Genomic DNA, 16,171 nt, shown 5'->3' on the forward strand with positions numbered 1-16,171 from the left:
AAACCAATTTTTCTTAACTTGCATTTTGCACTTCATTTCTATTAACTTGAAGAAAGCTTTTGCTCATGGCTTTAGAATTGTGAACTGTGCACAAACTCTCTCCACGTGTCATATGACTACTAGCCATTGATAGCTTTATCCTTCACAAATGCATCTAATACCCCTTTAAAGCTTTCCAGGTTGTCTTAGATCTGCAGAAGAAAAGATGGGCCCAAACTGGCACTACTATTCAAAGCATTGCACCCCATGAAAACATGATTCAGGCCATGGGCATAGCTTGGGTCAAGGGTGTGTGTGTTTGTGTGTGTGTTTCCATGCCAAGCCTACCCAAGTGTTTCAGTGTGTGCTGCATGGCATGATGTCGACCAGCTGAGCTGGTGGCTGCACACAGGGATGTCAGAGAAATCCGCTGCGGATTCATGAGGCCGGATTCTTTGGAACCACTTCACTCCAGGAGGACTGCAGACAGAACGGCACTCAGCTGCTTCTTGCCAGCCAGAGCCGTTCGCCTCCTCCCTGTCCCTGCCGATTTCGATGTCTTAAAAAAAAAAAAAAGCGATCGGGAGGATGTGCCCATAGGCTTATATGCAAATAGAGTCACGAATCTTGCGTATAAGTCTATGTGTCCATAGGCTTATACGCAAGTTTCATGACTCTATGTGTGTATAAGTTTATGGGCACATCCTGCTGAATGCCATTTTTTTTTTTTTAAAGACATGGCGATCGGCAGGGACAGGGAGGAGGCGAACGGCTCTGGCTGGCAGGAGGGAAGGTAAGGAAAGGAAAGTTTCCTCCTGTGCAAGCACCGAGTCATTGCTGACTCCTAGAGGGATGCCGCTTTCACTGGCGTTTTCATGGCAGACTATAGCGGGGTGGTTTGCCATTGCCTTCCCCAGTCGTGACTACCTTTCCCCCAGCAAGCTGGGTACTCATTTTACTGACCTCGGAAGGATGGAGGGCTGAGTCGACCTGAGCTGGCTACCTGGGACCCAGCTTCCGCTGGGATCAAACTCAGGTCGTGGGGTGAGGGAAGGTAAGCAGCCTCCAAGCTAGTCCCCCCCCCCCAGAATCCGAGCAGAGCAGAACCACTCTGGAGGATTCCGGGGGGGGGGGGGAGGAATGGATCACCTCTCCCCCCCCGGATTCTCCACTGGAACAGACGGTGGAGAATCCGTACACCCCTAGCAGCACATGCCTGGAAAACCAACAATAGCCGCTTGAGAGTTATGGCTCCCATGAACTGAAATGGATGTAAGATACTGATCAGCAGCACACGCAACTCTGTGATAGAGATGGCACGGGCATCTGGTTAGCTTGGCAATGTCTCACTGGCTTGGTCCTCCGGACACCAGTCTACAGACCACCGTGCTCACCCAACTTAGTGTGTGCCAAGTCATGCAAGTGTGGCGGCCCCCACTGCTGATGGAGCAGGCCGCTGCTACGCCAAGCTTCCATTCTGAACAAAGTGGCACCTTTCCCATAAAGGCCAATTTTACATACATGGTGGCCATAAAGCGGCAATTTATACCATATCCCGGGCGTCAGCGGACCGTTGGCGCCGGTAATCTTGAGTCAATGGGCACTTTGCAGCCGACATTTCCATCAATGGGGATTTACGAAACAGGCTGAGCTTCCATTCTCAGGCAAAATGGAGGCTCTCGCCTCACACACCCAACAGGCGTGGCCAGACGGCAGGCGTCTGGTGCGTGGCACGCAGGGCGAGCTATGGTGAGCTCGTCCCCATCCCTACTCTATGATATGTTGCAAAAAGACATGGGGCTTTTAATCTTTGTAAGACTCTCCTCTCCCACAGATATTAAGCATGGGCCCAGCCCTCCTGGCAACTGAGAAAGCCATCAAGGGAGTGGATAAGAAGGAGTACATCGGGTGTGTGTAATTTATTGAGGTTAATCCAAGAAAACATTGGTAAAAGATCTGAATGTTGGCTGACGCAACTCCTCCAAACAGCTGTTTCTAATTAACACCTACGTAGAGGAAAGCAGTCATGGGTCGTATATCCATCTATACTAGACTCTCCCGTCATTGTGAGAGAGTAAAGCTGCACTTTACTCCAAACCTGAGAAGCCCTGATGGTGTTCCTCTTGGCTCTCCTGTCACAGGCTACTAGCCTTCTGACCACTGGTCTTGGCCTGCTGCTAGCATGGGCAGTTTATTACCATTTCTCCATGACAGCAATGCCTTCTGGGATTTGTCAGCCTCTAAAGATCAGAATGCTGCATATCTTCCTGATCATGGCTTTTGGTCTGGTGAGTCCTTCTTAACATTAGGTTTTTTGCAGGAAAACTTAAGAGGAAGAATTTTGGGGATGACATCACAGTAAGGAGTATGCATCTATGTCTGCATGTGCGCTGAAAATAATCCCAGAAACCACTATCAGTGGAGGGGGTGCGCAAAATGCGCATGCACACGCAAGCATCCAAAACTGTTCTTGGCTGTGTGCATTGTCATAGGCAGTGGGGGAACAGCCTTTATTTCTCAGTGTTGCACCTGAAACAGGAAAAGAAATGGAGACTGAAACCCAGAGATGACAGCTCTCTAAGAGTCAGAATTGATGGATGCATTCAATTAACACAATGAAGAGGCATTGTTTTTGCTTTCTAAATTGCACCCACAATGAAACCTAAGCAGCCTGTGAGCGATGGGGGATAGGGAGGGGGAGCTCAGCTTTTCTGTCCCTGTAATGCTCCTGACCAAAATTCCCACTCTGAAGATATTTGCATTGCAAGGGAGGTCTCCATTCTCACTAGTGGGAGCAAACCTTGAAATGCAGATAGCCATTTTGGAGAGGTGGTAGGGGGAGAAAAAGTAAAACACCCTCTCCCTACCTCCCATGAACGCATTACACAATTAACATGTCTAGTTTCACCCTAACAAGCATATGGAAAAATCAGCAAAGTTGTAATCCTTTCCCACTTACTCAATCGGACTGAATTATGCATAGGACTGCAGTATAAGCCCTCCTATGGAAGCAATGCACGAGCATTGGCTTTGCGATAAACAGGAAACCTGTTTGTGCTTCCCACATATATGCCTTGCCTGCCCTTCTTCTCCCCAAGATCTGGAATGGCAGGTTAGTTCAACATGTAAGTTAATTGCAGGCTGAGGCCTTGGAGGAAAAGATGGATAACAAGATAAGAGCTCTGCAGACTAAAAAAAAATCTACCTATTCTTGCACCCTGTGTTCAACAGTAGCCACCTGTTCTGTTGTTAATTCATTTTCCTATCACTAGTTCATCCCAACATGCTGAGCCTTTTATCCCCCAAATAATTCCTACTCCTCTTTCAGGAAAGAGTCCAGGAGTGCACTATTTTCTAGCCAGAATTCACATTGATCCTGATAATATTTTAGACAGCTTTCATTAAAAATAAAAATAAAAATGGGGGAGGAGACAGAGCCTAGTGAACTCCTGTGAGCTAGAGGGTGAAGCCCAGCTGAAAGCTTTCCTGCTCACTTAAGTTGGACTTAATTAATGTATAATTTTTAATAATTGTTGGGACATCAGTAGTTTAGTAGGGGAGAAGCCCTGCTAAACTACTGACGTCCTGACAGTTATTAAATAAAACTTCTCTCTGAAGCTTGATTTTTCTGCTGGCTGAAGAAAGAAAACAGTCTCTACTCAGTTCACTCCAGCTCTGCAGCAATCTTCTCAAAAATGGATCAGGATCCAGCAACACAGGAACAACTTGTTAAACAGCCTTTTATATAATATAAAAGAACATAAACAAGGAACTCATTGTTGTTCAGTCGTTAAGTCGTGTCCGACTCTTTGTGACCCCATGGACCATAGCACGCCAGGCCTTCCTGTCCTCTGCTCTCTCCCTCTCTCCTGAAGTGTGCTCAAGTTCATAAGGAAGTCATAGTGTTTGTAAAAAAACAAAACAAAACATGACTCTTTAATTTTTTTTTTCAAAAGGAAACCTCCCTACTAACCTATCTCAAGGGTTCAGGATCTTGCAGAGAGGAGAAAGCAAACTTCTTCCACCTGCATTTTGGTAACTACCTAAAATGGTGGCCACTCTCTATCTCACTCCTTTACTGAACATGTGCAGGAATATTCCCACTCAGAATTCTTAAAGAAAAATATACCAGTGGTTTACATTTGCTCATTTTAAAACAGAACAGACTGCTGGACTAGATGGACCCTTGGTCTGAGATTCAGCAGGGCTTTTCTTATGTTCTTAAAACATGTCCATCCCTGGCTCTCTGCTTTAAACAAAAGCAAATAAAAGGTTCCATATACATACAATCAGTTTTATTCTCTTCTCTGCACATGGAGAAATGGGCAGATCCATTTTTTGTGCACAGACAGCCATGTGTTGCATGCATTTAAATGGTGTGTGTGTGTGTGTCTGTGTGTGTGAATAATATGTCTTTGTGTATGAATTAGGTGTGTATATGAGGGAGAGAGGGAAATGCCTCACCCACTTCGTGTTGTTCCCCCATCCATTGTGGGCATGCAGTTCCCAAATTACTTCCAGGATGCCAGTGTGGCCCTCGGGGCAAAATTATTAGAGATGTACGAAAGTCACTTACCTTTTCACGGATTGTGTTTGTGGTGGTGGGGGAGGTGCTCCGTCCCTCCCCCAGAATCCTCGACAGGGGGGGAGGTGATCCGGTCCTCCACTCCCAGAATCCTGCCTGGCCGGCTCTGCTCCGCAGCCGGCCAGGCCTGTCCACAGCCGGAATTCCGGCTGTGGATGGGCTGCTGCGGACACAGATGGCGGCCACAGTAGTGGCCACCATTTGTGTCCAACCAGGCAGCCGTGATAGGTTATGTAAGTATTTACGTAGCCTATCATGGCTGGGCAAAAAAAAAAAAAAACAGTGTACGCAAATGGCGGTGGCTACGGCAGCCGCCATTTGCGTTCCCTATTTTTTGCCATTTTAGCCTACGTAAATATTTACATAGGCTATTACGGTGAAAAAAAGGGGAATGCAAATAGCGTAGTGGGCGCTATTTGCATTCCTTTCCCCCCCACCATTTTGGCCTACATAAATATTTATGTAAGCTATTACGGCGGGAAAAAAAAGGAATACGAATAGTGCCCACTACGCTATTTGCGTTCCCTTTCTTTGCGTTCCCTTTGCGTTCCTTTTTTTCCCGCCGTAATAGCTTATGTAAATATTTACGTAGGCGAAAACGGTTGAAAAAAAAGGAATGCAAATAGCGCCCACTATGCTATTTGCATTCCCCTTTTTTTCACTGTAATAGCCTACGTAAATATTTACGTAGATTAAAATGGCGAAAAATAGGGAACGCAAATGGCAGCCACCGTAGCCGCTGCCATTTGCATATGCCGCTGGTTTTTTTTTTTTGCTTGGCTTGCCGTGATAGGCTACATAAATACTTACGTAGCCTATCATGGCAAAGACCAGGATGACAATTGCGGTCGAAAGACCAGCCGCCGCTGCTGCTGGACCCGCCACCAGACCTGCCGCCATCCGGAACATCTGCCCCAGGTAAGCCTCGTCCCGGGGGGAATCCGTGGGGGGTGGCAGGGGGTGGCAGGCCATTCTGCCATGGATTTCTGGGGGCCGCATGCCAGTGCATTTGGCCTCACTGAAATCCGTGGCGGAATTCTCCGCCATCCCTAAAAATAATTTCCTTTCTCCTGTCTAGCAGCATCCGATTCAAGTTAAGAACTCCATTCCAAATGCCTTCAGATACAAGCAGATCTTCAGAGGTTGGTGTAAGATAAGGAGTGAGGGAGCCAATTGAGTTTCCCAGGGAAGGAGAGTTCCACAACCTGGGTAGATGGATTGAAGAGGCCCTCCATATTTACCCACCCAAGGCCGGCCCTAACATCAAGTTCTGGAGGAGAGAGCTGTGTGTAACACATGGCTTGCCCTGCACCCCCTAAGCTTGTCTTCTGCCTTCAGCTGTGGCTGAAGATGATGTTCCATTACCAGTGTCGAAGAAAGCTTTGATCATCAGTCCAGTCAACTTTTATACATGGAATGGGAGGGGGCGCCATCTTGTTCTTCACCTCAGGCAGCAAAAAATCTTGGGCCGGCCTTACACCCACCTCACTGCAGATGATGAAGGAACACAGAGCAGGCCTTCACTGGAAGACCAGAGAGAAAGAAACAAGTTCATATGGGCAGAGACAATCCTACATTATCCTGCCCGCTGGCTGTTCAGCACCTCAAAGGTCAAAACTAGCACCTTGAATTGGGTCAGGAAGCAAACTGGAAGCAAATGAGCAGAGAAATGAGCTAGTGCATCTTCTTAGATGCATTAGCTGTACTGCTATTTGGGATGCCACAAAGATTTCAGCTCCTGTCCTGCTCAATTCCTTGCATCCAGGTTCACGGCGAGCAAACTCTTGCTTGCCTTCGACCTGTGAGTGCTGTTCACCAACAAATAGCAACCATTTCTTGCCCTGGATTATAGAAGTAGTACTCCCAATTCCCATGCCCAGCAGGAAAACAAAACTTGGCCTTGAGAATAGCAGTCTTCATCGGTCTGCATCTCATGCCCTGAGGTAAGTAATTGAGCCATTGGCAGTGGTGGTAGCAGGAGGGGATGACACTTCTCAAGCACCTGAAAACTTGTTGCAAGCACCTGAACTGTTGTGAGTGTTCAGTAGGGATGTGCAAACCCCTACTGTCCAGTCTTGAGGAGGCCCCGCTGTGGGACAACTGGAATTTGTCTTTTAAAAAAATGTTTTAACCTGGTATTTCATTATTTTATCTTTGTTGTTCACGACGACTCTGAAATATTTTGATGTGGAGCGGTATATACACATTGTAAATACATACATACATACAATCAGTGGTTCCCAGCCATGGGTCCCCAGATGTTGTTAGACTACATCTTCCATCATTTTTGCCCATTGGCCATATTCTCTGCCCTCCAACTGAGTATATTGTTATGGGGGGGGGGGGCTGATCATTCCTTTGTCAGACAGACTGCTGGAAAATAGCCCAGAATGGTCAGCCAATGGGAGCTAATTCCTAAGAGATATTGGGAGATCAAAGGACGTGGACATTAGAGCTTGGCAGGGATGGATAAATGTCTGTTTTGGTTTCAACAACTGTCAAACTTCTAAATAACAAGTTCATTCCACCCTGTTTACCATTCCATTGAGGTAAATGTCACCATGAAAAGTCATACGCATGTTTGTATGCATTTCTCGCAAGGTAAACATTGTATATGCGTTTCTCCTAACGTATGTGTACAAAAGAATCCATATATTAGCAGAAATCCATCCAAAATGCCTATTATTAGGAGAATTCCATACATTTTTGTGTGCATTTCTCATAATGTATGCATTTTTGGGCACACTTTCCCTGATGTACCCATTTTTGTAGGGGTAAAAAAAATAATAATCAGAGAACTGCATTGTAAAATTCAGAGACATGTGAAAGCTGTGTGCTCTTGGTCAAAGGGAGAGTGCTGATGTGTGTGTGTGTGTGTGTGTGTGTGCACATGAGTGAAGAAACAGCAGCAGTTTCCACTTTGGAGTGGGAAGGACCTATGAATTAGCTGAAGGCTGGAAGTGCCTTCAGGATATAGGACCCCTCTCTAGGGATCTGATGTGGGGTAGCAGAACCGCTGCCTTCCAGGGGGTTTCTCCTTGCTTCCACTTAAGCTCTACTTGTCTAGCTGTATATAAAACAACCATTACAAAAATACCAGAAGTCTCCAGTACACTCTCATTCAAAGGAAACCAAACCCTAGGATTTCTCTCCATTTGGAGAAGTGGGCAGTATGCAAAAATAGGATAGACATTACTCCAAAGCAAGCAGGAAGTAACGAGAGGCTATCAAAAGGACCAGAGAGTCCTGGGGGGGGGGGGGAATCAAACTGAAAGATAAAAGCAGGCAAAACAAAATGTGTAGGCTGCAATCCTATAAACACATATTTGGCTTATTGAACTCATTGGGGCTCAATTTGGAGTAGACGTATATAAGATTGCACCATGAGGTATTTTGCTAGAAGTCATAAAGTCAAATGGGTGATTGAGAGGAACTGGTATACTATTTTCTAGTGCTATATAAGCTATACAGATGTAATGACCATATCTTTGGTGTGCTCATTATCATGAACATATCTTTTTGCATGCAAGACAGGAGTTCTGCTACTCAGTTATGTGGCATGGCTCCCCTCTCTGTCTCTTTAAAACCATGCCCAAAATCCTCATTTTTCCATGCAGGTCTTGGTTACTCCCCCAGTCTATTATGTATTTTACATAATAGACTGGGGGAACCAGCGTGGTGTAGTGGCTAGAGAGCTGGACTGGGAGTTGGGAGGTCTGGGTTCTAGTCCCCACTTGGCCATGAAGCACACTGGGTGACTTTGGGCCAGTCACAGACTCTGAGCCCAACCTACCTCACAGGGTTGTTGTTGTGAGGCTAAAACGAAGAGGAGGAGGAGGAGGTTTGTGTATGCTGCCTTGGGGTACTTAGAGGAGGGAAAAAGGCAGGATATAAATGAAATAAACAAACAAACAAACAAACGTTGGCACCTGCCTGACCTCCAAAGGCAGGGAATTCCACAGGAAGGGGGCCACCACCCTGAAAGGTCTTCTCCGGGTAGACTCCAACCGGGCCATTGGTCTGTGTGGATCCACCAGGAGCAAGCCCTCCAATGATCCCAGTGACTGGGCAGGTGCTCTCTCAGGTATCCTGGTCCAGAGCTGCTTAGGGCTTTGTACACTAGCAGTAATACCTTAAACCTGCCAGTAGGGATGTCAGAGAATTTTGCCACGAATCTCAGGGAGGCCAAATGCCAGCGGTTAGCGGTTCGGCGGTGGCGGTTCGGCGGCAGTGGCAGCTGCAGCGGCCGGTCTTCCGACCGGCTGCTGCCGCCGCCATTTCCAAGTAAAAAACAACAACAACAACAAACGTGATAGGCTACGTAAATGTTTACGTAGCCTATCACGGCTGAGTGAAAAAAAAAACCAAACCCGTGCGTACGTAAATGGCGGCGCCCATGGGCGCCGCCATTTGCATTCCTTATTTTGACACGTCTTAGTCTACGTAAACATTTACATAGACTACGGCGAAAATAAGGGGAATGCAAATAGCGCCGCCCATGGGCGCTGCCATTTGCGTATGCGCAGTTGTTTTTGTTGTTTTTCACTCAGCCGTGATAGGCTACATAAACATTTACGTACCCTATCACGGCTGACTGCAGGGACGCAAACGGCGGCGGCTATGGCCGCTGCCATTTGCAGTCCCGGAAGAACAGGTTTCGCGGCGGGAGGGATGGGGTGCCTCGCCCCCTGGCCAGAATTTTGGAGGGAGGGATGGAGCACCTCCTCCCCCCACCGTCAAAGTTTCGGTTCAGGTAAGGGACTTTTGTACATCCCTAAAACCTGGCCAGGTAGCAAATAGGCAGCCAGTGCAGTTCCCTCAGCAAAGGAGCTGCATGTTGCAAAGGGGCAACTCCTGACAACAGCTGAGCTGCTGCATTCTGCTCTAGCTCCAGCTTCCGGACCAGCCTTAAGGGCAGCCTCACATAGAGTGCATTGCAGTAATCCAATCTTGAGATTACTAATGCCTGTACCACAGCGATCAAATCAAGCTCTCCTTGTCCAGGAGAGATTTAGAACACCATCCATACACTGCATGTTTTGCGTAACTTCAGTAAGTGATTTTTGACTTTGCTTCCTCCACCAACTCAAACAGGGCCACATTTTATGGAAAATAGGTCTTTGTAGTGAATTTGCCTTCATAAGGATCGTCATAGAAGGAATACCTCCAAAGAAAAATTCAAGACTCTCCATCAAGAATACATACTTTGAAGGTGTACCAGTGAGGATCTACCAACCTCAAATGCCCTCTCCTGGGAAAAGGAAGGGGATCCTATTCTTTCATGGAGGATTTTTCACGTTTGGAAGCATTGGTAAGAAAAGCACAATGGTGTTAAAGTAGGAGTTTTGAAATAGAGATCATGGTATATATCAGGGGTGGGGAACCTTTTTTTTTTGTCTCAAAGGCCACAGTCCTCTGGGGCTAATCTGCTGGGGACTAAATCCCAGCAGTGAGCAAGGTCATAACCAAATGTAGTTATCTGCAGAGCGTATGTGGGTGGGCTTTGTGAGGTACAATGGGTTTGAAACTAGGCTGAGGTCTGCATCTAGTCCTTGGGATGTAGGTTCCCCATCCATCCATCCATCCATCCATCCATCCATCCATCCATCCATCATCTATCTAATCTATCTATTTAATTTATCTATCCTCTGATATTTCAGCAAAATGCTGCAAGATTGCCCACCCACCAAAAACAAACAAACAAACAAAAACTGGGGTGGAACGTGTGAAACTCTTCCAAGAAAAGTCAACAGTCTGCTGCTAAACTGTTTTTTTAATTTTAATTATATTGGTTAAATTTCTTAATTGCCCATCTGGCGGGCCACCCGGCCACCCTATGTGATGTACAACAGTACAATTTAAAACAGTAAAATTACACGTTAAATCACTGTATAAAAATACCTTAACCCACCCCAAATGCCTGCCTGAACAACCAAATTTCCAATGCGTGGTGGAAGCTCATAAAAGAGAGGGCATGTTTGGGACTAGAGAAGAAAAGTACAGATTCAAGTCACACACTGTGGATTATCTGGAGGATCATTCTTGCATCTGGCATCCCAGGGAGACATTAAATAAGCTAGGTTTAATGGACATCTCCTTGCTTCAGTATTTTGTTACTTCTGTAGTAAATAAGTATAAGGGGAACTAGTAGGGATGGTGGAGAAATCCGCTGAAGATTCAAATCAGGCTGGATTCTGAAGAATCTGACCTGCAAGTCTGCAGTGGACCAACCCCACTCACCTCCGGGTCTGTCAGATTTCTCATGGGGCAGCTCTCCTCTGTTCTAATTGGTGCTGGGGTGTCGTGGAGGCCCTTCCTCCCCACGTTGACTGTCAAGGGCTTCCTTAACAGCTGGCATGGGGATGAAGGTTCCTGGTGAGCCCAGCAGGGCAGCCAGTCCACAAAATCCGACAGATGCAGTAAGGTTGTAGGGAACTCCGTGGGACCCCAAGAAGCCCAGATTTCCCTGCTGCTCTCCCCCCGGACCAGAGGTCATGGGGTTTGTACACCCCTAGTATCTAGTTGCTTCATCTGATGAAGTGAGCTATAGTTGAGGACAGCTTGTGCCAGAATAAATTTATTCATCTTTAAGGTCCCACAAGACTCTTCATTTGCTTTTGCTGCAATAGAGTGACACGGCTGGCTTGAGAAAGCTGTTGCATGAATGTGATGTGAGAGACGATTATGCCTGGTGTGGAGAATGTGGATAGGGGGGCATTTTTCTCCCACTCTCAAAATACTAGAACCCCAACAGGGTCATCCCATGAAGGTGATGGGTGGGAGATTCAGGACAGATAAAAGGAAGGGCTTTATCACACAGCGTGGAGTTAAACTCTGGAATTTGCTACCACAACATGTAGAGATGGCCACCAATTGGAATGGCTTTAAAAGGGGGTTGGACAAATTCCTGGAGGAGAAGGCTATCAATGGCTACAAGGCTTCATGGCTCTGTGCTACCTCCAGTACCAGAGGCAGTAGGCCTATGTACACCAGTTGCTAGGGAACATGGGCGGGAGGGTCCTCCTGTGCTCATGTCCTGCTTGTGGATTTCCCATGGACAGCTGGTTGGCCACTGTGTGAACAGAATGTTGGACTAGATGGACCCTTGGCCTGATCCAGCATGGCTCTTCTTATGTTTTTATGTTCTACTATGATCTGAGTATTTATTTATTTATTTGCAGTATTTTATACCACTTCTCATTTGAAATATAATCTGAAATGGTTTATAAAATAATAAAAACACTAACATGGTCAAATTTACAGGGATCAAACCCAGATTTTTAAGAGCGAAGCTCTCAAAGCCCTGGATCTAGATAGACAAACATTTCAGTTTCACTTCCTTCCACATTCAATTTTTAAATATCTAGTTCTTTCTGTCCCCAATGTGAAGAAGCTGGTAAATTCTTATCAGATATGAACTCAAATGAAATGTGCATCCATCTCTAAACATTCCAAAATTAAATTGACTTTCACCATTCCATCCCCCAAACCTGCTGGAAGAACACCTTTCCATGCTTTGGCAAGAAAATGGGCCTGTGAAAGTTAGGAGCACTTTCAGCCCAGCATCAGTAGTTACAAATGGGGGGGGCGCGTGCGCGATCCTATGGCTGCTAATCAGTGGCTAGAAGGCCATAGGATATCTGGTTTTCCAGGAACCGACCTCGGAGGCCATGCTCTTCCCCCAGAACCGCCTTCCCCCCACTTCTGTGCTGCCTCGCTGCAAGAGGAGTGCAGAGTGGCCGAAAGGGGGCATTCCCGGAGGGCGTTCTGAGACGGGGAGGGCAGAAATGCCCATACAACACATCCGATGTGTCGTACAGCAGCCTTCTCTTCTGCTCTGCCCTCCAGTGGCTAGACAGCCACAGTCAGCTGTCTAGCCGAAAATGCAGGGCAGGAGAAGTGCGGAGGGAATGATCCGCTCCATGTTTCTCCTGCCCTGCAGTGGATAGGTGGTCGCCTCCGAGTTCGGAGTCAGCCGCCTATCTGCATAGGATTGCACCCTTAGATGGTAAGTATTTTCTATAATTTAAAATACTGTGTTCCTATTTCTGTTAGAGACATGCACCCCCTCCCCTTTACCCGTGTTAACCAATCGTTAGGGATGGAGAAATGAAATCTATCGTTTTTGCTTTCTCCCTTCTGTACTAGCAAAACTCAATTGGTACAGCTCTTTCCAGCACTGATGGCGCTGTTAAAGAGAAGGACTCTGTAGTGAATGCATTTCTCATGCTATATGGAGATCCCCTGGACCAATTCAAGGGTTTGCCCATGATGATTGTCGCATCCTCACCAGTCCTTAGAGTGTAAATGTCAATGTAAGCAGAATAATTTATCTTACAGATGCCTATGAAAATGTGTGCCGTTACTTAGCTTGGAAAAGTGATGCAGTAGTTGTTTCTGTTGGGTAAGTGTCCCCAGCATTGCCTTAACTGGGACTTTTTATCTACTGCTCTCCTGAAGGCTGGGCCCAAATCCCCCCCACAAAAGCATTTCCCCTGCAAATGTGGTGGTGAATATTGGTGAATTTGGGGGGTGGGGTGGATGCGGAAATTCTCAAAGCTCTTAGGGTGGAATAGGTTTCCCTTTAAAGACGTAGCGGCGGAGGTCAGAGGGTTCCCTCCCTTTTTTACAGGGATTCCCTAGCTTTTTTAAAAAGAAAAAGAAAAGAAAAGGTGCAGAATCTATTTCCAGAAATAGAATTTTAAACATGGTGACTCCCTGGAACAGGAAGAAGGCTGCCAGTGTGTATCCTTGGGGCCCAGGTAAGGAGCTGGGAGCTGGGAGCTGGGCATCAGGGGCAGCAGCACAGTCGGGCTTCCGGATCGCTCCAAAGCATCACTGACGTGCTTCGGAGTGACCCGACTCACTTTGTGCAACTTCATGCCCCCTCCGCCTCGCCTCGGAAGTGGCCCAAAGCGCCCTGCTTTGGCTGGGAACTCAGGCTTTGGGCCCAAGGGGTGCACGGCCCTAATTTTACCCCCCCCCCAGTTTGAAGACACCTTTGGGATGCTCTTTGCTGCCCCTTCTTGTTTGGGGAGCAGGCAGCAGAGGCAGAAGGTGACACTTTCACCTCTTCTCTTCTCCTCCCCTCATCCTGGAAGCAGAAGAGGTATTTAATCATGGCCAAGCAGTAATGGACTTACCTGCTCCACCCCTCCCTCCTTCTCCTCTTTCAGTGGCCAGAGCCCTCCCTCTTGCCTGGCTCACATTGCGGGATGGCCTGGCTGCTGCAGAGAAATGCTGGAAGAGGAGAAGCCACCAATTCTAAAGGCAGGGGTTTAGAGGCAGGGGTTTAAAGGCAGCCTAGTAAGAGTGACAGCATTCACCTCTGAAGTGCAGAGCCCTCCAGTGATGGGCTTCATTCCCCATAAGTGGAATCCATGCAAAATCCACTCCCATGTAGTTTTGTTCCATTGAAATGAGATGCGACTATAACTGTGTGGTTTTTGTCTAACAGGTATAATTTGGCTCCTGAGTACCGATACCCCATACAGTTCAGGAACTGCCTCACCACCACAGAATTCTTTATGAAGAATGCAGAGGATTATGGGGTTGATCCTGCCCATATTGTTATTAGCGGAGATAGCCTGGGAGGAATGTTGGCTGCATTTGTCAGCCAAGAGCTGGTGAAAAAGCCAGACCTTCCTAAACTTCGTGCTCAGATCTTGGTTGGCCCTTTTCTCCAGGCTCTGGATTTCAATTTGCTTTCTTATCAGCAAAACCGCTTTGTCCCCATTGTGCCCCAGGCTGTTTTTGTACGTTTTCTATTACTCTATGCCACTAACAACAGGTCAGTGGTGGACTTTTCCTTAGAGGAAACTCACATCCCGGAGGACAAGAAGGAGAAGTACCGGGACTGGTTGAATGCAGACCATATTCCCAAGGAAGTGAAAATGAAAGGCAACTATTCAGAATTTCAGCCCCCAACGTATGCTTTGGACAATATCCACTCTTTAATGAAAACTGTAACAGAAACAACCTTTTCCCCACTTTTAGCTGAAGATGCTGTCATACGAGAGCAGCCTGACACTTTCATTTTGACTTGTGAATTTGATGTGCTGAGAGATGATGGCCTTCTGTACAAGAAACGGTTGGAGGACAATGGTGTCCAGGTGTCCTGGTGTCACCTCAAGGATGGATTTCACGGTGTGCTTCTCCTTTTCAATCGCTGGTTTCTACATTTCCCATTCACCCAAAGAGGAGTAGACAGTATAGTTGACTACATCAACAGTTTATAGACTAGGGATGTCGGAGGAAGCCTCTTGGGGGCTGGAGCTCGGCAAGCTCTCGTTGGCTTAGCCTGCCCAGACACCAACCTGACTCGGTGCCAGCTGGCTCCACTTGGCCCTTGCCAAGTCAGGCCAGCTGGTGGTTCTTCCGGTGCTGTGACAGTGAGAGCAGGAGTGAGAGGGGAGCCCCTCCCATGCACCCTCCTGCCCTTGATGTCACACTGCCATCACTGCCATCATAGTAGCAGGGCAGGAGGGGGAATGGAGCTCCCCTCTCCTCCTCCCATCTTGGCTACCATGGCAGCAGTGGTGGGACAGGAGGACAATAAGATGGAAACCCCTCTCATCCCCTCTCACCATGGTAACCAGGGGGGGAGGAGGAGAGGGGAGCCCTACTCTCCCCATGTCCTCCATTTTGTGCACCGCAAGGTCAGGAGGGAGAACAAAAGACTTGCTCACATAGTGACCCTCCTGTGCACAAAATGAAGGATGAGAGGGGAACACCGCTCCCCTCTCAACCTCCATTTTGTTCACCATGACCCTGCCACCATGCACAACTGGCTCCTTCTCCCCTTCTGGGGACATGGGAGAGGGAGAGCGAGCTGGTTGCACTTGGCAGCAGAGATAGTTTGCATAAAATGATGGCGGGTGGTGGCAGGGACCCCTGCCACCGGCACCTGCTGCCATTTTGCACAGGAAAACCTCGGCAAGGTTCCCAAGTTTCAGGACCTTACCTCGGCTTGGCCTGCTTATGCAGGCCAAACCAAGTCTGCTGGAAGGATCCGTCGGCCCCAAACAGGGTTGGATTTCCCCATGACCAACAGCCCTATTATAGATCTGTAGTAATCACTGTGTGTAGTAATGTGTTCCCTAGAACCGAGAGATGACATTTTTCTATTTCCCAGTAATAAAGAGATTTCCTTCTCCTTCTTTTTTGCACACTATTAGTAGTATGGTAGGCAAGGGAATTAGATAGCATCACGGATGCAATGAATATGAACTTGAGCACGCTCCGGGAGAGAGCGCAGGACAGGAAGGCCTGGCGTGCTATGGTCCATGGGGTCACGAAGAGTTGGACACGACTGAACGACTGAACAACAACAACAAGGCAAGGGAATATAGGGTTGTATTAATAATGGTCTCACTTACGTCCCATTCATTTCAATTGGTCTGCTCAAAGTAGGACTAACATTGGGTACAGTCTGGAGTGATGGGTGAAGTTCAAGTCATGATAGGGGAAGGGAAGTCAGAACGTAAGGAACATTTCTCCTGCAATTTCTTTCCCAGCCTATGATATCTTGGTGGTCCTCATGAAGTGCCCATATATCCAAGCAAGGTAAAATCTAAATTGAGTAATGCTGTGTCAGTGTGGCAGAAC

General features: G+C 47.3%; 1 protein-coding gene across 1 annotated transcript; it reads left to right on the forward strand.

The window, feature by feature from the left end:
- Window positions 1-2,090: 2,090 nt before the first annotated feature.
- On the forward strand, window positions 2,091-14,802 carry LOC146335402 (arylacetamide deacetylase-like 4). Its single transcript, XM_084822321.1, has 4 exons — window positions 2,091-2,267; window positions 9,659-9,875; window positions 12,905-12,968; window positions 14,022-14,802. The coding sequence occupies exons 1-4, from the start codon at window positions 2,091-2,093 to the stop codon at window positions 14,800-14,802; spliced, it is 1,239 nt and encodes a 412-aa protein (XP_084678447.1).
- Window positions 14,803-16,171: the final 1,369 nt, after the last annotated feature.

This window comes from Heloderma suspectum, chromosome 15 (assembly GCF_057233095.1).
Source record: "Heloderma suspectum isolate Gila_16-S chromosome 15, 16-S_ref, whole genome shotgun sequence".
NCBI classification, from domain to species: domain Eukaryota; kingdom Metazoa; phylum Chordata; class Lepidosauria; order Squamata; family Helodermatidae; genus Heloderma; species Heloderma suspectum.

Coding starts and splice junctions, on each gene's coding strand:
- LOC146335402 (XM_084822321.1), top strand. CDS start 2,091: ATGGTGTTCCTCTTGGCTCTCCTGTCACAGGCTACTAGCCTTCTGACC. Junction 2,268..9,658: donor TGATCATGGCTTTTGGTCTG/GTGAGTCCTTCT, acceptor CAACTCAAACAG/GGCCACATTTTATGGAAAAT. Junction 9,876..12,904: donor TTTCACGTTTGGAAGCATTG/GTAAGAAAAGCA, acceptor TTTATCTTACAG/ATGCCTATGAAAATGTGTGC.